Source organism: Hyperoodon ampullatus (genome assembly GCF_949752795.1).
Source record: "Hyperoodon ampullatus genome assembly, chromosome: 15".
NCBI classification, from domain to species: Eukaryota; Metazoa; Chordata; class Mammalia; order Artiodactyla; family Ziphiidae; genus Hyperoodon; species Hyperoodon ampullatus.
In genome coordinates, this window is record NC_136928.1 from 37,010,035 (window position 1) to 37,032,357 (window position 22,323).

At 41.1% G+C, this 22,323-nt stretch overlaps 1 protein-coding gene across 3 annotated transcripts in view; it reads right to left on the bottom strand.

Moving 5' to 3' along the window:
• Positions 1–22,323, bottom strand: part of COMMD1 (copper metabolism domain containing 1) — a gene marked incomplete at its 5' end in the record, with an annotated part of 180,849 nt that overhangs the window by 147,276 nt on the left and 11,250 nt on the right. For 2 of the 3 annotated variants that reach the window (XM_079720434.1, XM_079720435.1), the window contains one exon: positions 21,485–21,661. The exons of the other annotated variant lie outside the window; for it this stretch is intronic. In XM_079720434.1, the coding sequence (XP_079576560.1) occupies positions 21,485–21,661 (177 nt within the window). Of the gene's footprint in view, positions 1–21,484; positions 21,662–22,323 lie in introns of those variants that run through there. 3 annotated transcript variants of the gene reach the window in all.

Below are 22,323 nucleotides of genomic sequence, written 5' to 3' on the forward strand. Positions count from 1 at the left end.
TGTGTACACAGCAGGGTATAGCACATTAGGGACTCAATAAATACAGTTGTCCCTTGGTGTCCACAGATCACAGATGCTCAAGTCTCTTATATGAAATGGCATAGTACAGTTGTCCTTCTGTATCCTCTGATGCAGAAGCCATGAATAAGCAGGACTGACTGTATTTGATAGGTAAATCAAAGATAGAAATTTTCTTTAAAAATATTCCGACCCAGGAACTCCTTCAACCCAAGTCAAGTTTTCAGACCTAGAATAGTTGCTTTGAGATAGGAGAACCAAAAAAAGGTCTTCAATTAATATGCATTTTACTCTAAACGAAGAAAGAAAGGAAAAAAACTTACAGAACACCTCATTACAGGTCATTTGAGCCTATTCACATAGTCTGCAAATTCTAGCTGGTAATCTGCAGTTGCTGCTTTATCATGTGATGTCCAGTGACATAAAAAACAACATCAAATAGTTGTTTGCCAGTCCTTCAGAGAAGTAGGAATACATCTCATGAGTTACTATCTTAATTCCCAAAAGTGAGGGAGGGGCAAGATAGGGGTTGGGGATTAATAGATACAAACTATTATGTATAAAATAAATAAGTTACAGGATATATTGTATAACACAGGGAATACAGCCAATATTTTATAATAACTATAAATAGAGTATAACCTTTAAAAATTGTGAATCACTATGTTGTACACCTGTAACTTATATAATACTGTACATCAACTATATCTCAGTTAAAAATATATTATAAAAATAAAATTAAATTTTAAAAATCATCAATGAAATCAGCTAAGTTTACTTAAACAAAACCTAAAGAACTGTAGCAAAAGGAATCTGTTTACAGAGCTTTAAGTTTTCCAGAAAATGGTATTACTAAATTCAATATATCAAACCAACTATTTAGACTTCTTTTGGATGAGAAATTCTTATTGCTGAGTAGCCAACTTTGTTTTCCGAACTAGAACAATTCAAGAGAAAGAACATTTTAAATATTACGTTGCTTCCAACGTATCTTATCAGTGTTACTAGCAAGCCAATATTCTACTGCCATCTAAAGTAGAAAAAGAGAATTACTGCTTATAGTTCAGACAGAAGACAAATGAATCCTGAAAATATGACAGAATAAGTCAAATGTTTTCAGTCTCTCCTATTCATGTCTCCTGACCTAAACATTTTAAGACCAGATATTTTGCATACATTGTTTATACTCAAGTTACTTTCTTATTACTTAATATTTACTGTCCAAAACGTATACGGGTGAAGTTCGTTCTTAAACTGACTCAAGTATCAAAAAGATATTGCTTTACATACTTTTCTCCATTTGTAAAGAAAGACCAATACCAGATTTTTTAAAATTAGTTTCTGCTTTATAACAAAGTGAATCAGTCATACATATACATCTGTTCCCCCATCCCTTCCCTCTTGCATCTCCCTCCCTCCCACCCTCCCTATCCCACCCCTCCAGGCGGTCACATAGCACAGAGCTGATCTCCCTGTGCTATGCGGCTGCTTCCCACTATCTATCTACCTTACGTTTGGTATTGTATATATGTCCATGCCTCTCTTTCGCTTTGTCACAGCTTACCCTTCCCCCTCCCCATATCCTCAAGTCCATTCTCAAGTAGATCTGTGTCTTTATTCCTGTTTTACCCCTAGGTTCTTCATGACATTTTTTTTCTTAAATTCCATATACATGTGTTAGCATAGGGTATTTGTCTTTCTCTTTCTGACTTACTTCACTCTGTATGACAGACTCTAGGTCTATCCACCTCATTACAAATAGCTCAGTTTCGTTTCTTTTTATGGCTGAGTAATATTCCATTGTATATATGTGCCACATCTTCTTTATCCATTCATCCGATGATGGACACTTAGGTTGTTTCCATCTCCGGGCTATTGTGAATAGAGACGCAATGAACATTTTGGTACATGTCTCTTTTTGAATTATGGTTTTCTCAGGGTATATGCCTAGTAGTGGGATTGCTGGGTCATATGGTAGTTCTATTTTTAGTTTTTTAAGGAACCTCCATACTGTTCTCTATAGTGGCTGTACCAATTCACATTCCCACCAGCAGTGCAAGAGTGTTCCCTTTTCTCCACACCCTCTCCAGCATTTATTGTTTCTAGATTTCTTGATGATGGCCATTCTGACTGGTGTGAGATGATATCTCATTGTAGTTTTGATTTGCATTTCTCTAATGATTAATGATGTTGAGCATTCTTTCATGTGTTTGTTGGCAGTCTGTATATCTTCTTTGGAGAAATACCTATTTAAGTCTTCTGCCCATTTCTGGATTGGGTTGTTTGTTTTTTTGCTATTGAGCTGCATGAGCTGCTTATAAATTTTGGAGATTAATCCTTTGTCAGTTGCTTCATTTGCAAATATTTTCTCCCATTCTGAGGGTTGTCTTTTGGTCTTATTTATGGTTTCCTTTGCTGTGCAAAAGCTTTGAAGTTTCATTAGGTCCCATTTTTTATCTTTGTTTTTATTTCCATTTCTCTAGGAGGTGGGTCCAAATGGATCTTGCTGTGATTTACGTCATAGAGTGTTCTATGTTTTCCTCTAAGAGTTTGATAGTTTCTGGCCTTACATCTAGGTCTTTAATCCATTTTGAGCTTATTTTTGTGTATGGTGTTGGGGAATGATCTAATCTCATACTTTTACATGTCCCTGTCCAGTTTTCCCAGCACCACTTATTGAAGAGGCTGTCCTTTCTCCACTGTACATTCCTGCCTCCTTTATCAAAGATAAGGTGACCATATGTGCGTGGGTTTATCTCTGGGCTTTCTATCCTGTTCCATTGATCTATCTTTCTGTTTTTGTGCCAGTACCACACTGTCTTGATTACTGTAGCTTTGTAGTATAGTCTGAAGTCAGGGAGCCTGATTCCTCCAGCTCCGTTTTTCGTTCTCAAGATTGCTTTGGCTATTCGGGGTCTTTTGTTTTTCCAAACAAATTTTGAAATTTTTTGTTCTAGTTCTGTGAAAAATGCCAGTGGTAGTTTGATAGGGACTGCACTGAATCTGTAGATTGCTTTGGGTAGTAGAGTCATTTTCACAATATTGATTCTTCCAATCCAGGAGCATGGTGTATCTCTCCATCTATTTGTATCATCTTTAGTTTCTTTCATCAGTGTCTTATAACTTTCTGCATACAGGTCTTTTGTCTCCTTAGGAAGGTTTATTCCTAGATATTTTATTCTTTTTGTTGCAATGGTAAATGGGAGTGTTTTCTTGATTTCACTTTCAGATTTTTCATCATTAGTGTACAGGAATGCCAGAGATTTCTGTGCATTAATTTTGTATCCTGCTACTTTACCAAATTCATTGATTAGCTCTAGTAGTTTTCTGGTAGCATCTTTAGGATTCTCTATGTAGAGTATCATGTCATCTGCAAACAGTGACAGCTTTACTTCTTCTTTTCCAATTTGGATTCCTTTTATTTCCTTTTCTTCTCTGATTGATGTGGCTAAAACTTCCAAAATTATGTTGAATAAGAGTGGTGAGAGTGGGCAGCCTTGTCTTGTTCCTGATCTTAGTGGAAATGGTTTCAGTTTTTCACCATTGAGGACGATGTTGGCTGTGGGTTTGTCATATATGGCCTTTATTATGTTGAGGAAAGTTCCCTCTATGCCTACTTTCTGCAGGGTTTTTATCATAAATGGGTGTTGAATTTTGTCGAAAGCTTTCTCTGCATCTATTGAGATGATCATATGGTTTTTCTCCTTCAATTTGTTAATATGGTGTATCACATTGATTGATTTGCGTATATTGAAGAATCCTTGCATTCCTGGAATAAACCCCACTTGATCATGGTGTATGATCCTTTTAATGTGCTGTTGGATTCTGTTTGCTAGTATTTTGTTGAGGATTTTTGCATCTATGTTCATCAGTGATATTGGCCTGTAGTTTTCTTTCTTTGTGACACCCTTGTCTGGTTTTGGTATCAAGGTGATGGTGGCCTCGTAGAATGTTTGGGAGTGCTCCTCCCTCTGCTATATTTTGGAAGAGTTTGAGAAGGATAGGTGTTAGCGCTTCTCTAAATGTTTGATAGAATTCGCCTGTGAAGCCATCTGGTCCTGGGCTTTTGTTTGTTGGAAGATTTTTAATCACAGTTTCAATTTCAGTGCTTGTGATTGGTCTGTTCATATTTTCTATTTTTTCCTGATTCAGTCTTGGCAGGTTGTGCATTTCTAAGAATTTGTCCATTTCTTCCACGTTGTCCATTTTATTGGCATAGAGTTGCTTGTAGTAATCTCTCATGATCTTTTGTATTTCTGCAGTGTCAGTTGTTACTTCTCCTTTTTCATTTCTAATTCTATTGATTTGAGTCTTCTCCCTTTTTTTCTTGTTGAGCCTGGCTAATGGTTTATCAGTTTTGTTTATCTTCTCAAAGAACCAGCTTTTAGTTTTATTGATCTTTGCTATCGTTTCCTTCATTTCTTTTTCATTTATTTCTGATCTGATCTTTATGATTTCTTTCCTTCTGCTAACTTTGGGGGTTTTTTGTTCTTTCTCTAATTGCTTTAGGTGCAGGGTCAGGTTGTTTACTCGAAATGTTTCCTGTTTCTTAAGGTGGGATTGTATTGCTATAAACTTCCCCCTTAGAACTGCTTTTGCTGCGTCCCATAGGTTTCGTGACTCCATTGTCATTTGTTTCTAGGTATTTTTTTATTTCCTCTTTGATTTCTTCAGTGATCACTTCGTTATTGAGTAGTGTATTGTTTAGCCTCCATGTGTTTGTATTTTTTACAGATGTTTTCCTGTAATTGATGTCTAGTCTCATAGTATTGTGGTCGGAAAAGATACTTGATACAATTTCAATTTTCTTAAATTTACCAAGGCTTGATTTGTGACCCAAGATATGATCTATCCTGGAGAATGTTCCATGAGCACTTGAGAAAACTGTGTATTCTGTTCTTTTTGGATGGAATGTCCTATAAATATCAATTAAGTCCATCTTGTTTAATGTATCATTTAAAGCTTGTGTTTCTTTATTTATTTTCATTTTGGATGATCTGTTCAGTGGTGAAAGTGGGGTGTTAAAGTCCCCTACTATGAGTGTGTTACTGTCAATTTCCCCTTTTATGGCTGTTAGTATTTGCCTTATGTATTGAGGTGCTCCTCTGTTGGGTGCATAAATATTTACAATTGTTATATCTTCTTCTTGGATCGATCCCTTTATCATTATGTAGTGTCCTTCTTTGTCTCTTCTAATAGTCTTTATTTTAAAGTCTATTTTGTCTGATATAAGAATTGCTACTCCAGCTTTCTTTTGATTTCCATTTGCATGGAATATCTTTTTCCATCCCCTTACTTTCAATCTGTATGTGTCTCTAGGTCTGAAGTGGGTCTCTTGTAGACAGCATATATATGGGTCTTGTTTTTGTATCCATTCAGCCAATCTGTGTCTTTTGGTGGGAGCATTTAGTCCATTTACATTTAAGGTAATTATTGATATGTATGTTCCTATTCCCATTTCCTTAATTGTTTTGGGTTCGTTATTGTAGGTCTTTTCCTTCTGTTGTGTTTCTTGCCTAGAGAAGTTCCTTTAGCATTTGTTGTAAAGCTGGTTTGGTGGTGCTGAACTCTCTCAGCTATTTCTTGTCTGTAAACGTTTTAATTTCTCCATCAAATCTGAATGAGATCCTTGCTGGGTAGAGTAGTCTTGGTTTCAAGTTTTTCTCCTTCATCACTTTAATTATGTCCTGCCACTCCCTTCTGGCTTGTAGAGTTTCTGCTGAGAGACCAGCTGTTAACCTGATGGGGATTCCCTTGTGTGTTATTTGTTGTTTTTCCCTTGCTGCTTTTAATATGATTTCTTTGTGTTTAATTTTTGACAGTTTGATTAATATGTGTCTTGGCGTATTTCTCCTTGGATTTATTCTGTATGGGACTCTCTGTGCCTCCTGGACTTGATTAACTATTTCCTTTCCCATATTAGGGAAGTTTTCAACTATAATCTCTTCAAATATTTTCTCAGTCCCTTTCTTTTTCTCTTCTTCTTCTGGAACCCCTATAATTCGAATGTTGGTGCGTTTAATGTTGTCCCAGAGGTCTCTGAGACTGTCCTCTGTTCTTTTCATTCTTTTTTCTTTATTTTGCTCTGCATCAGTTATTTCCACTATTTTATCTTCCACCTCACTTATCCGTTCTTCTGCCTCAGTTATTCTGCTATTGATCCCATCTAGAGTATTTTTCATTTCATTTATTGTGTTTTTAATCGATGCTTGATTCATCTTTAGTTCTTCTAGGTCCTTGTTAACTGTTTCTTGCATATTGTCTATTCTATTTCCAAGATTTTGGATCTGGGAAATAGAATCTTGGATCAGCTTTACTATCATTATTCTGAATTCTTTTTCAGGTAGACTGCCTATTACCTCTTCATTTGTTAGGTCTGGTAGCTTTTTATCTTGCTCCTTCACCTGCTGTGTGTTTTTCTGTCTTCTCATTTTGCTTATCTTACTGTGTTTGGGGTCTCCTTTTTGCAGGCTGCAGGTTCGTAGTTCCCATTGTTTTTGGTGTCTGTCCCCAGTGGCTAAGGTTGTTTCAGTAGATTGTGTAGGCTTCCTGGTGGAGGGGACTAGTGCCTGTGTTCTGGTGGTTGAGGCTCGATCTTGTCTTTCTGGTGGACAGGTCCACGTCTGGTGGTGTGTTTTGGGGTGCCTGTGGCCTTATTATGTTTTTAGGCAGCCTCTCTGCTAATGGGTGGGGTTGTGTTCCTGTCTTGCTAGTTGCTTGGCATAGGGTGACCAGCACTGTAGCTTGCTGCTCGTTGAGTGAAGCTGGGTGCTGGTGTTGAGATGGAGATCCCTGGGAGATTTTCGCTGCTTGATATTATGTGGAGCTGGGAGGTCTCTTGTGGACCCGTGTCCTGAAGTTGGCTCTCCCACTTCAGAGGCACAGCACTGACTCCTGGCTGCAGCACCAAGAACCTTTCGTCTACCCGGCTCAGAATAAAAGGGAGAAAAAGTAGAAAGAAAGAATTAGTAGAAGAAAGAAAGAGAGAGAGAAAGAAAGGAAGAAGGAAAGAAAGGAAGGAAGGAGGAAAGAAAGAAAGAAAGGAGGGAGGGAGGAAGGACGGAAAGAAAGAAAGGAGGGAGGGAGGGAGGAAGGAAAGAAAAAGAAAGAGTGAGATGAAGAAGGGAGGGAGGGAGGAAGGAAAGAAAAAGAAAGAGTGAGAGGAAGAAGGGAGGGAGGGAGGAAGGAAAGAAAGAAAGGAAAAAAGAAAGAAGGAAAGAAAGACAGGAGGGAGGGAGGGAGGGAGGAAGGAAAGAAAAAGAGAAAGAAAGGAGGGATGGAGAGAGGGAGGGAGGAAGGGCAGGTAGGAAGAAAAGAAAGAGAGAAGATAAAGTAAAATAGAATAAAGTATAAAATATAGTAGCGTTATTAAAATAAAAAAGTAATTATTGAAAAAAAAAACGGACAGATAGAACCCTGGGATATATGGTGGAAGCAAAGCTATACAGAGAAAATCTCACACAGAAGCATACACATACACATTCACAAAAAGAGAACAGGGGGGAAAAATCGAAAATCTTGCTCTCAAAGTCCACCTCCTTAATTTGGGATAATTCGTTGTAAAAAGAGGAAAAGAGGAAAAAATCTTAAATCTTGTCCTCAAAATCCACCTCCTCAATTTGGGATGATTCGCTGTCCATTCATGCACTCCACAGACGCAGGGCACATCAAGCGGACCCGTGGAGCTTTAATCCGCTGCCTCCGAGGCTGCACAGAGAGATTTCCCTGTCTCTTCTCTGCTCTCACAGCTCCCGGGTCTCAGCCTTGGACATGGCCACGCCTCTGCGCTTAGGTCGCCGGAGGGCGTCCGTTCTTCGCTCAGACAGGACGGGTTTAAAGGAGCCGCTGATTCGGGGGCTCTGGCTCACTCAGGCCGAGGGGAGGGAGGGGCACGCAGTGCGGGGCGGGCCTGCGGCGGCAGAGGCTGGCGTGACGTTGCACCAGCCCGAGGCGCTCCGTGTGCTTTCCTGGGGAAGCCGTCCCTGGGTCCCGGGACCCCGGCAGTGGCGGGCTGCACAGGCTCCCCGGAAGGTGGGGTGGACAGTGACCTGCGCTCGCACACAGGCCTTGTGGCGGCGGCGGCAGCAGCCCCAGCGTCCCACGCCCGTCTCCGGGGTCCGCGCCTTTAGCCGCGGCTCGTGCCCGTCTCTGGAGTTTCTTTAAGCAGCGCTCTTAATGCCCTCTCCTCGCGCACCAGGAAACAAAAGGGAAGAAAAAGTCTCTTGCCTCTTCGGCAGCTCCAGACTTTTTCCCCGGACTCCCTCCGGGCTAGCCGTGGTGCACTAACCCCTTCAGGCTCTCTTCCTGCCGCCAGCCCCAGTCCTCTCCCTGCGCTCCGACTGAAAGCCGATACCCGAGCCTCAGCTCCCAGCCCCGCCCGCCCCGGCGGCCGAGCAGACAAGCCTCTCGGGCTGGTGTGTGCCTGAGGGCACCGATCCTCTGTGCCGGAATCTCTCCGCTTTGCCCTCCACACCCCTGTTGCTCTGCTCTCCTCCACTACTCCGAAGCTTTCCCCCTCCGCCACCCGCAGTCTCCGCCTGCGAAGGGGCTTCTAGTGTGTGGAAACCTTTCCTCCTTCACGGCTCCCTCCCACTGGTGCGGGTCCCGTCCCTATCCTTTTGTCTCTGTTTATTCTTTTTTCTTTTGCCCTACCCAGGTATGTGGGGAGTTTCTTGCCTTTTGGGGGGTCTGAGGTCTTCTGTCAGCGTTCAGTAGGTGTTCTGTAGGAGTTGTTCCACGTGTAGATGAACTTCTGATGTATCTGTGGGGAGGAAGGTGATCTCCGCGTCTTACTCTTCCGCCATCTTCCCTCGGGAGGTCCAATACCAGATTTTAAAATATCTTACACAGTAAAATCTTTTAACATTATATAATAAATCCAAAAACCCTACTTCAGAGACAAGAAAGCTCAATATTTAAAAGCATTATGGCTTTTTCACAACTGGCTTTTTCACTGCATATATGCCACAAGATAAATTTCAAAAGAGAAGCTGGTAAAACCACTCTTCGGCAACAATAACAAAATCACTAATGGGCAGTGACCTCGAGTCATTTTGTAAACTTGATACCAAATTCACTCTTAAGCCTCTGCTTTTACCATATGTACTTTCCACAAAAGTTTCCAGGTTATTAGGGCTTCCCTGGTGGCACATGGTTAAGAATCCGCCTGCCAATGCAGGGGACATGGGTTCGAGCCCTGGTCTGGGAAGATCCCAGATGCCACGGTGCAACTAAGCCTGTGCACCACAACTACTGAGCCTGCGCTCTAGAGCCTATGAGCCACAACTACTGAAGCCTGCGCCACAACTACTGAAGCCCACACGGCCTAGAGCCCTCACACTGCAACTACTGAGCCCACGCACCACAACTACTGAAGCCCACACACTCTAGGGCCCGTGTGCCACAACTACTGAGCCAGTGTGCTGCAACTACTGAAACCTGCATGCCTTGATGCTGTGCTCCACAATAAGAGGAGCCACCGCAATGAGATGCCTGCTCACCACGACGAAGAGTAGCCCACGCTCACTGCCACTAGAGAAAGCCTGTGCGCAGCAGCGAAGACCTAACGCAGCCAGAAGAAAAAAATACATATTCAGAAATATAGAGTCAAATTTTTTAAAAGCCAAATGCAGAAAATTATGTATTGTATGCTCTCCCTTGTATTTTTTTTTTTTTTTTTTGCGGTACACGGGCCTCTCACTGTTGTGGCCCCTCCCGTTGCGGAGCACAGGCTCCGGATGCGCAGGCTTAGCGGCCATGGCTCACGGGCCCAGCCACTCTGCAGCATGTGGGATCCTCTCAGACCGGGGCACGAACCCGTGTCCCCTGCATCGGCAGGCAGACTCTCAACCACTGTGCCACCAGGGAAGCCCCTCCTCCTTGTATTTTAAGAAAGAGAGGAGAGGCTGGTGGTGATGGGGTTCTGGACATTCTACCCCAAATTATGGCACCTTGGCATATTGAATATCTTAAGGTGAAGTAATTTAAGAAAAGGAAGAGGAGGAAAGTCACCCTGACCTCCTCACCAACCCTTCTCCCTAAAACAGGTCATAAAACCCTCATGAGAGGTGCCCTCACTATACACAGAGGAATGGAATGTCCATTCTCATCTCACAAAACAAAGGAGTGCCAAGAAGAAGCCTACAAACAGGCCTTGCTAAATTCCCTCAGTTTACTACAATTACTTCATACTCCTTAACCTATCCTATTTCTCCATGAACTATCTACTCTTCATCAAACATATAAAATACTCAGGTCTGTTTCTTTGGGTTTTCATTTCCTTATGAAGGCTCCCTTGTCACATAAAACTTATATTAAACAAATTTGGACACTTCTCGGGGCTTCCCTGGTGGCGCAGTGGTTAAGAATCTGCCTGCCAATGCAGGGGACACAGGTTCGAGCTCTGGTCCGGGAAGATCCCACATGCCATGGAGCAACTAAGCCCATGCGCCACAACTACTCAGCCTGTGCTCTAGAGCCCACAAGCCATAACTATGGAAGCCCACGCACCTAGAGCCCATGCTCTACAACAAGAGAAGCCACTGCGATGAGAAGCCCATGCACTGCAATGAAGAGTAGCCCCCGCTCACTGCGACTAGAGAAAGCCCACACGCAGCAATGAAGGCAGCCAAAAATAATAAATTAATTAAATAAATTTATTTTAAAAAAGACTTGTATACTTCTCTCCTGTCAATCTGTCTTTGTCAGTTTAAATTTCAGACCTGGCCAGGAATTCCAAGAGAGTCAAGGAAAAACTTCTTCCTCTCCTACATTGGCTAAATATAGGATATTGTCCATGTCAAAACAAAACTCTTGGAAATTAAAAACATGATCTAATGAAAAATTCAATTAAAAGGCTAGAAAGGGGACTTCCCTGGCGGTCCAGTGGTTAAGACTCCACGCTTCCACTGCGGGGGGGCGTGGGTTCAATCCCTGGCCGGGGAACTAAGATCCTGTATGACATGTGGTGCAGCCAAAAAAGAAAAGGCTAGAAGGCAAAGTTGAGAAATCTACCAGACAGTAGAAGAAAAAAACAAATAAATGGAAAATAGAGAAAATAAAAGAAAATTTGAGGATTCAGTCTAGAAGGTCTAACATTTGAAAAATCAGAGTGCTAGAAAGAGAATAGAGGAAAAAAGATATAAGAAAATAACCAACCTAAATGTCCACTGACAGATGAATAGATAAAGAAAAGATGGTACATGAAGAAGATATGATACAACGGAATACTACTCAGCCATAAAAAAAGAACGAAATAATGCCATTTGCATCAACATGGATGCAACTAGAGATTATCATACTAAGTGAAGTAAGTCAGAAAGAGAAAGACAAATACCATATGATATCACTTATATGTAGCATCTAATATGACACAAATGAACCTATGAAGCAGAAATACACTCATAGAGAACAGACTTGTGGTTGGCAAGGGGGAGGGGAGGTGGGGGAGGGATGGACTGGGAGTTTGGGGTTAGTAGATGCAAACTATTATATATAGAATGGGTGGATAACAAGGTCCTACTGTATAGCACAGGGAACTATATTCAATGTCCTGGGATAAACCATAATGGAAAAGAATATAAAAGAGAATGTAGGGCTTCCCTCGTGGCGCAGTGGTTAAGAATACGCCTGCCAATGCATGGGACACGGGTTTGAGCCCTCATCCAGGAAGATCCCACATGCTGCGGAGCAACTAAGCCTGTGCGCCACAACTACGAGCCTGAGCTCTAGAGCCTATGAACCACAACTACTGGGCCCACGTGCCCCAACTACTGAAGCCTGTGTGCCTAGAGCCCATGCTCTGCAACAAGAGAAGCCACCACAATGAGAAGCACGCACACCGCAATGAAGAGTAGCCCCAGCTCACCACAACTAGAGAAAGCCCACATGCAGCAACGAAGACCCAAAGCAGCCAAAAATAAAATAAATTTATTAAAAAAAAGAATGTATATATATATATATATATATATACACACACACACACATATATATGTATGTATAACTGAGTCACTTTGCTGTACAGCAGAAATTAACACAACATTGTAAAACAACTATACTTCAATTTAAAAAATAGAAAGAAAAAAGAAAATAAAGTAGAAATACAACTTTTCCCAGAACTAAAAGGTCATGAGTCTCCAGACTGAAAGGGCACACAGTAGCCCAAAGAGTGAAATGAAAGAAAATCACACATCAATGACATTCGAGGAAATAAAGGATAAAGAGAAAATCCTAAAAGCTTCCAGAGAGAGAAAAAGACAAGTCACATTCAATGAAACAATGCCTTCAAAACTGTGACTCAATTATTCACAACCTAGAAATATCTTCTCAGCCAAACTAGCACTTAAGTGTGAGACTAGAATAAATATATCTTTTATGACTTAAAAAGAAAAAAATTACCTCTCATATATCCTTTCTTAAGGAGCTACTTGAGAACATGCTTCAGGATCTGAGAAGAGGCACAGTAAGTAAGCTGAGCCCTAGTGAGAAGATGGAGCTACTATAGCACACATCTTGGTCTGGTCAAGAGACACTCTGACAGCCAATACGGTCCCAAAGATCAAGGCAAGAAACTGAAAATGAGGTCCCAGAGCAGCCATATACTCATCCAGGAAAGACATTATCATGACTTCCATCAGCCATATTCATGAGAAACCTCAACCTTGGGACCAGGGCTACACAACTAGGGGAAGTTAGTTCTGTGCTGTTTCTATCTTTTCTTTTTAGTCCACTATATCTAAAAAGTAAGACTGGGACTTCCCTGGTTTTCCAATGGTTAAGAATCCATCTCGCAATGAAGGGGACGCCAGTTCAATCCCTGGTTGGGGAACTAAGATCCCACGTGCCACGGGGCAACTAAGCCCACATGTCACAACTAGAAAGCCCGAGTGCTGCAACTACAGAGCCCACGCACTCTGGACCCCATGTGCCACAACTAGAAAGGAGCCTGCACACCACAACAAAGAGCCCACATGCCGCAACTAAGACCCGATGCAGCCAAAAAATTTTTTAAAGTAGGACTTTTCCCCCCTTTTCTCTTTCTTTGTTCACGCTGTCAAGTGGGCTAGGAGCTACTCTAAATTGCCTATAATTTACTTAAGTTGACACAGAGTACTCTGTGACTGCCTTTTCCAAATACCCCTAACCATTAGCTTAATGCCTATATTCTCCAGGAGCTATCTGATCCACTGGGGCAGGGACTACAGCTGTGATGTTTATTGCTGTATCCCAAGCATGGTGCATGGTATACAACTAAGATGCTTAGGGAAGCCAGGTGGTGCCCGGGTTGGGCACCCCCCCCATCTCCCAGAGACCACTGAATCCCATCAAGTCTAAATTTGTTGAAATTTCTTGTTGGCCAATGACCAACTCTTTCCAAGCTGAGTTTTCTTCACTGTTACACAGGCCTAAGTATCTGTACACTGTCTTTTATTTTACGTTTTAGGAGTCAGGTGAAGTAAATATAGAATATCTTCAATTAGTACCTCTAACAGAATTTCAATTACTTTTTAATACTTGCTGCTTAATGAAGATGGATTTACTACTGTCCACCACGGGCCAAGCACTTCGTGAGGTTCTGGAGGATTTGTAAAAAGGACAACCAAGATGTACTGAAAATTTTACTACGCTGGAGGAGTAAAGTAAACCATTTAGTTGGTGACATTCCTTTCATGGACTTGCTTACCAGCTCTAATTTTAAATGAACACATTAAACACAATGGTGAAAATACCAATTTAAAAAAGTCTACTCTCCATTAAAAAAATATGTATGCTGAATAAATATTTGTTGGATGAATAAATGTACAAAAATATTAATAATGGTCATGTCAGCAGATGATATTGTGTGTTTTTACACATTTCAAATTTCTATACTTTCTTTAATAAAGTTAAATAATATTTACAATACAAATTATTAAGAGAAAGCATACAGGTAGCTGAATGTTTGCAAAATTAAAAATTAAATTAAATCCAGCATACGTCACATGACCTATCCCCATTATAAGATATACAAAAACTGTATTACCACAGGTCTTTCCTTTCCAGTCAATCTAATTCTCAAAAAAATTATAAATTTTCATAGCTTCAAGAGAAGAGACAAAACCAGGTATTTAAAATACAAATATTTCAGGACTTCCATGGTGGCTCAGTGGTTAAGAATCCGCCTGCCAATGCAGGGGACATGGGTTCAATCCCTGGTCCGGGAATATCCCACATGCCGCGAAGCAACTAAGCCCGTGCACCACAACTACTGAGCCTGCACTCTAGAGCCCACGAGCCACAACTACTGAGACCGCATGCCACGACCACTGAAGCCCGCGCGCCTAGAGCCCGTGCTCCATAACAAGAGAAGCCACCGCAATGAGAAGCCCACGCACGACAACGAAGAGTAGCCCCCGCTCGCCACAACTAGAGAAAGCCCGCGCACAGCAACAAAGACCCAATGCAGCCAAATATAAATAAATAAAATAAATAAATAAAATTAAATAAATAAATAAAATAAAATGAATAAAATACAAATATTTCTTAGTCTTTTACTACTTTAAATCTTAATATATGTTACTGATATTATTTTCTCAAATAAATTTAAACCAGTTTTCATATGTTGACAGTAAAAACTTGATTCTCAAGTTTACATTAAATTTTATATTATTTTAAATTATATTAATAAACAAAAATTTTACATCCTCTGAATATGAAGAAAAATTCCAAGTTCAAATTATAACCATGTTTTACCAAGAACACACACTGAGTACTACATAATTATTAAAGCTTACTTTTTATTTACCACAAACCTCATGAGCATAAAGAACAAACTAGTGAAATTCCTCAAGAGGACATAAGAGCAAATAATCCCTATTTCCTAAATATTCCTATTTTAGATTTGAGTCAAGTAACCAACTTATAATTTATATACAATATTGTTTGCAAATACCAAACATTATGAATTTAAGAACATTCTGAAACAGGGGTCGGCAAACTTTTTGTGTAAAGGTTCAGATAGTAAATATCTTAGGCTTTGAAGGCCACAAGATCTTTGTCACAACCACTCAACTCTGTTATTATAGTGGTGAAAGCTATCATAGGCAATATGTAAATGAATGAGCATGTGGCCATGTTCCAATAAAAATGTATTTATAAAAACGGGTTGCAGGGCTTCCCTGGTGGCGCAGTGGTTGAGAGTCCGCCTGCCAATGCAGGGGACACGGGTTTGAGCCCTGGTCCGGGAAGATCCCACATGCCGCAGAGCAACTGGGCCCGTGAGCCACGCCTACTGAGCCTGCGCGTCTGGAGCCTGTGCTCCGCAACAAGACAGGCCGCGACAGTGAGAGGCCCGCGCACCGCGATGAAGAGTGGCCCCCGCTTGCCACAACTAGAGAAAGCCCTTGCACAGAAACGAAGACCCAACACAGCCATAAATAAATAAATAAATAAATAAATAAAGCAAAACTGTCAAAAAAAAAAAAAAAAACGGGTTGCAGGCCAGATTCTCCCAGGGGCCATAGTTTGCTGACCCCTGATTATACCTTCCAGATTATTATACCTTCCAGCTCTCCCCATACAGAAGTAGTGTAGGTTTTCTCTCTGTGCTTACCTTTTCAATGGCAATCTCCACGTTTAAGCACTATCCATTCATTCACATTTTCTACAGATTTTTACTAAGTGCATATCACATGCCAGAAACAGTTTTAGGTGTTAGTGATAAAAAAGGAAAAAATAATAATAAAGTCCTGCCTTCTTAATGCTTACATTCTAATAGGGGAGTCAACAAATAAACAAGCTAATAAGTACATAATTTCAGTTAGTGCTAAGTATGAAGATAAGCAAAGCAGGGCACAAAGAGTGGAGAGGAAGGGTGAGGCTCTTTGTATAGATCAGGGAAGACCTCATAGGAAATCACTTTTAAGTAGAGAATGAATGAAGTAAATGAACAATCCATGTGAGTATCTGGGGGAAGAGCACTGCAGGCATATGGACAACTACCTGCAAAGGTCCTAAAGAAATTCAGAAAGCATCTACCAGGTTTAAATAAAGACAAGATTAGTGTGGCTGGAATAAGACAAAGATCAGAGAAATAGGTAAGGGGGAGATCACAAGGACTTGAAGGGTATGGTAAAAGGACTGGATCTTATTTGAAGTTTGAGGTGAAGCCATGAATATGGAATGGTTGAAAGCAGGAGAGTTAGTAGGTATGATGTATGTTTTAAAAAGATCATTGGTTTATTTGTCAATTATATCTCAATAAAGTTGGGGAGGGGGAAAGAGGTTCACTGGTAGCTGTGCTGAGAATAGATCAGGAGGTAGAAGTGGAATAGGAAGGCCAATCCATAAGCTGTCGCATGTATTTGTAGACTTCTAAAACAGGATCTAGGGACTTCCCTGGTGGTCCAGTGGGTAAGACTCCACGCTCCCAATGCAGGGGGCCCGGGTTCAATCCCTGGTCAGGGAACTAGATCCCACATGCATGCTGCAACTAAGAGTTTGCATGTTGCAACTAAAGATCCCACACACCACAACAAAGATCCCACGTGCTGCAATTAAGACCCAGCACAGCCTAAATAAATAAATAAATAATTAATTAATTAATAAAATAGGATCTAAACATTTTAAAAATTTAAATTATAGACAAAATAGTATAAAATAAATAAGCAACAAGGATAGATTGTACAGCACAGGAAAATACAGCCATTATTTTGTACTAACTTTAAATGTAGTATAATCTATAAAAATATTGAATTGCTATGCTGTATACCTGAAACATATATTGTAAATCAACTATAGTTCAATTAAACAAAAAAAAGGAGGGCTTCCCTGGTGACGCAGTGGTTAAGAATCCGCCTGCCAATGCAGGGGACATGGGTTCGATCCCTGGTCTGGGAAGATCCCACATGCTGCGAAGCAACTAAGCCTGTGTGCCACAACTACTGAGCCTATGCTCTAGAGCCTGCGAGCCACAACTACTGAAGCCTGTGCACCTAGAGCCTGTGTTCCACAACAAGAGAAGCCACCGCAAAAAGAAGCCCGCGCACTGCAACGACGAGTAGCACCTGCTCACTGCAACTAGAGAAAGCCTGCGTGCCAGCAACGAGGACCCAATGCAGCCAAAAGTAAGATAAATAAATTTTTTAAAAAAGGAAAAAAAATTATAGACGGAAAGAGAAATGGAAAAATTAACATTTGATTGACAGAACTGAATAAAGAATTATATCAACAATAGACCCAAAAAATTCAATAGAATTTTCATCAAAAATTTTTGTTTAGGGACTCCCCTGGTGGTCCAGTAGGTAAGAGTCTGCACTCTCAATACAGGGGCCCGGGTTCAATCCCTGGTCGGGGAACTAGATCCCACATGCATGTTGCAACTAAAGAGCCTGCATGCCACAACTAAGACCTGGAGGAGCCTAAATAAATAAATAAATATTTTTTAAAAATTTCTTTGTTTAACATGAGATTTCAGTGATGAAATATAATATCATCATCAACAGAGGGCAGTAGTGAATACAGGACATAAGTGTACAAACTGTGATCCAGCTTCATAGTTAAAGATCCTTCTCTAGAATTCTAGTAAACTAGAATTAAGGAGCATACCCACGAGGTTAACAGCAGGAGCAAGAAGTAGAGAGTATGCAAACACATATCTATGAGAAGTTGAAACTACAAATGTGAGCAAAAAAAAAATTAGATAAAAACGGCAGAGTAGGACTTCCCTGGTGGACCAGTGGGTAAGACTCCCAGCTCCCAATGCAACGGGCCTGGGTTCAATCCCTGGTTGGGGAATTAGATCCCACATGCATGCCACAACTAAAAAGATACCACATACCACAACTAAAGATCCTTCATGCCGCAGCTAAAGATCTCACATGCTGTGATCCCGCAACTAAAGATCACGCGTGCCCCAACTAAAACCTGACACAGCCAAAATAAATAAATAAATAAATAAATATTTTTGGTTAAAAAAGGCAGAGTATTTATATAGGATGTCATTTCCCTAACTAAACACACCACTCTCAATTCACTGATTTCACTGCTTCACAGGAGATACCAAAAAATAAAACTAAAGCAAGTGAACAGTCAGCTTCACGTATCTACAAGCAGATGAAGGGTTTGTCCTTTTGTGATCAACAGGCAAAGCTACAGAGGGTCAATGTCCCAGCCAAGTAGGGTAGAAAAGCTCCAGTTCACTCCAGTTCACCCACTACACCTGGGCAAGGAATGCGAAGATTAGAGGGAAAAGCTACAGCTCAGGAAGCACCTGAACTTGAAACACAGGCTATGAATAAATGAATGCAGGCAGCTGGCAATAAGATTATTAATGGGTACGCACTGCCCATTCCCTGCCGGGAGTTACACATCCCTCCTTCCCTTTCCTCCTACCCCTGTTGTCCCTTTTCATTTTCACTCTCTTTATAGAACTTGATGTTCTATAGATGATTGAAAGGTATGGCCACCAAATGACAATTGAGGTACTACTTCATTTTTATCCTCAGTTTTTTTCCCTCTGCTTAGACTCCTACATTTTTTTCTTTAGTATTTTTCCTCACTGCTTTTATTCTAGCCTGCATGTTGAATTCAAGATTGTTGAGACTCCACAGACAAAGAGAAAGCCTGCATGCAGCAACAAAGACCCAACGCAGCCTTAAATAAATAATTAATTATTGGGGGGAAAAAACCCAACAAATATGGCATCTCCATCTGCCAGAAGGAACTAATATCTCTTTTCTGTCCACAGTAGTCCACTCAGACCTCTATTTCCAAATGCTACAGCATCTTTGCATCATGTTTATTTGTGTATATTCTCTTTTATTGCAGCTAGACATTCCATCTCTGCTCAAAGCCTTTTTGTTTGAAAATCATGTTTGCTTTTTATGTTTCCATAAGAATTAGAGAGATGTTTTATCCCTCAGTGTTGCTTATAAGGTAAATGAAGATTGGAACTAGATGTTATCTTGAGCCCATAGTTTCAGCCCTAAGTCAAACAATCAAAGGCTATTTCCCTTGGTACCTCAGACCAGCAGCTGTGCAGAGTCTGTGCTGCCAGGCACAGGCAAATCTTCTATTCTTCTCCCAATACCAAAAGAACCATGCTACTCAAAGACCACTCAGAAAACTTAAGTATTCTAGCCTTGGGCAGAGGACTGAGAATAGTGAGAGCAAGACCTAGATATTACTTAGCAATGTATTGTAAAGAAAATAAGAGAGAGAGTTTCTAGACAATCTTTTCTCGCAGTATACTGCAATTTTTATCTCATAACAAAACAAAAGAATCAAAATACGGGCCACCTAGAGAGAAGTAGCCCCCAATATTTAGAAATCCTAAGACACTGCCTACACAAGTGCTGTTCTCACTTTTTGGCCTGCAGTCCCTTATCCTCATCCCCTGTAGACCTAGCAAACACTTCAGAAACTCAGGTAAGATGTCAAATTCTCTAGGAAACCTTTTCTGACCACTCAAAGGGTAATATTTGATAGAAATACAAGGTATTCACTAGTGATTTATGATATCAACTAAAATTACTTAGAATGTCTAGAATCACATATGAGATATTACTCCTTACATTTCTATGAGACAATCCATTTACTTTCTGTGAAATAATTGCTTTGTTGTTTTTTTTTTTCAGATTCAAATCCTCTAAGCAAAAGAAGTTTTAAAAAAGAAACATAGGGGACTTCCCTGGCGGTCCAGTGGTTAAGACTTCACCTTCTAATGCAGGGGGTGAGGGTTCAATCCCTGATTAGGGAGCTAAGATCCCACATGCCTTGTGGACAAAAAACCAAAACATAAAACAGAAGCAATATTATAACAAATTCATAACCATAATTCAAAAAGAGACATGTACTACAATGTTCACTGCAGCACTATTTACAACAGCCAGGACATGGAAGCAACCTAAGTGTCCACTGACGGATGAATGGATAAAGTAGATGTGGCACAGAAAATGGTTCTGATGAACCTAGGGGCAGGACAGGAATAAAGATGCAGACGTAGAGAATGGACTTGAGGACTCGGGGGTGGGGAGCTGGGGGGAAGGGGAAGCTGGGACAAAGTGAGAGAGTGGCATGGACATATATACACTACCAAATGTAAAATAGCTAGTGGGAAGCAGCCGCATAGCACAGGGAGATCAGCTCGGTGCTTTGTGACCACCTAGAGGGGTGGAATAGGGAAGGCGGGAGGGAGGTTCAAGAGGGAGGGGATATGGGGATATATGTATACATATAGCTGATTCACTTTGTTATACAGCAGAAACTAACACAGCATTGTAAAGCAATTATACTCCAATAAAGATGTAAAAATATATATATATTGTAACAAATTCAATAAAGACTTTAAAAATGGTCCATAACAACAAAATCTTTAAAAAAAAAACATAACTGCCTTTTTAAGGTATCATAAGCAGTTCTGAAACACAGTAACTGCAAAAGGATAACAGATGAAATTTCAACACTGATTTTAATCAAAGTGTAATGCTTAGGCTAAATGCTTAGACTCCTTGAGCCTGTTTCCTAATCTTTAAAATGGGTGTACACCACATAAGGTTTTTGCAAGAAACAAATTAAATAAAATATAACATGTCTAACAGAGTTCCTAACACATAGGAGGCCCACAAAAATAATTTTTACAAGTTATCTCTAGAGTACACTTAATTACTAGATTCAGTCCTATCACTAGTTCTTAGTCTAAACCAGTGTTGTCCAATATGGTAGCCATTAGCCACAAGTGACTGTTGAGCACTTGGAATGTGACTAGTCCAAACTGACATGTGCTTTAAGTGTAAAATACTCACCAGATTTCAAAGACTTAGTGAAAGAAATAATATAAAACATTTCATTATTATTTTGTATAGATTACACGTGAAGAGATAATACTTTGGATATACTAGGTTAAACAAAATGTTAAAATTAATTTCACTTTTTTCTTTTTACTTTTTTAATGTGGCTACTAGAAATTGTAAAAATTACATGTTTGGCTCTCATTACATTTCTATTGGACAGGCTGAGCTACGCTTTGACTTCAAGCTGGTGAACGTACTCTCTTAACCATACGGTGGACTGCTTGACTGGGGTTCACTCCGGCTAACCCACCCCTTATGCCGGCATACACATGATCACTTGAACATTCTTGAACACTTCCACGGCCTAGGAAAGCTGATAGCTTGATCGCTCTTAATTTTAAAAAGTATGGAGCGCACAGATCCGCCGAGGCAACTCGAAATCGTAACCTACACAAGAGAGAAGTGTCTGGAGACAAAACCCAAGTTTTCTCCGGTGGGTGTCGGTCAGCACTGCTGCGGGGAGCCCTAAGAAAGTGAGAAAAGGGACAGAACGAGTGCAGGGGATCTGAAGGAGCGTAATGTGGAGCCCCTGGGGCGGAGGTCTGAGGAGGGAAGCCTTTCAGCTTCTGGGGGGACGAGTCGGAGGGTGGCGGGGAAGAGTTAGGCTCCGCGGCGGAGGCTGCAGGGAGTAGCGGTACCTTAAGAATCCCCTTCATCTTCGCCATAAAGGGGCGGAACTCCTCAGGTGGCACCTCCGGATAGAGCTGACTCCGCAGCAGCTCCTCCGTGATGCCCCGGTGCCCATGGAAAGCGTCCTGAGCCAGGCCGCTCAGCAGCCCGCTCAGCGGCTTAGAGCCCTCAAGCTCGCCCGCCATAGTTGGCGGAGGCCCCGCCCCCCAACAGCTGAGCGTTGCCCCGCCACGGCAGCCGATATGGGCCTAAACAGCTGGACAAAGGCGCGAGAGGAAAGTGGCGGCGGAGTTCCAGCAGGGGTCGGTGTTGGCCCCTCCCAGCTCTGCAAAACCCAACCCTTAGGTTTGCCACCGCGGAGCTATCAATCCATTAAGTTCCATACCGCTCACTTTGCTTCCGCTGATTTCCTTCATCACTCCAGGGGCTTGTCGAAGAAAAAATTGCTCAACGGATATTACTTTAGATGGAGTAGCATCCTATGCGGGTGGCAGTTTAACTTTCGGATGGCTGTATCTCACTGCAAGCTTTGCCAATCCATTAACTGAATAGGATCTATCACTCAAATCTGACCTCTGCCTAATCCTTACCTGTGCACCTTTGCCCACCAAAAATTTAACTATTCCCTGGTAATATGTTTTCTTGGGTTGTTAATTGCCTTTTTACGTAAATGTGTCTTGTCTTTCCAGCTAGATTAGTGGCTCTGATCCAATGTTGCTGTCTATAACAAATATTTTGTTAACACTTTCTTTACTATCCTGAAATAAAGTGCATAGATAATATAACTTCTTACCCATATAATTTCCAAAAATCAATATGTTATTCACCAATAAAAAGGAATGAGTTA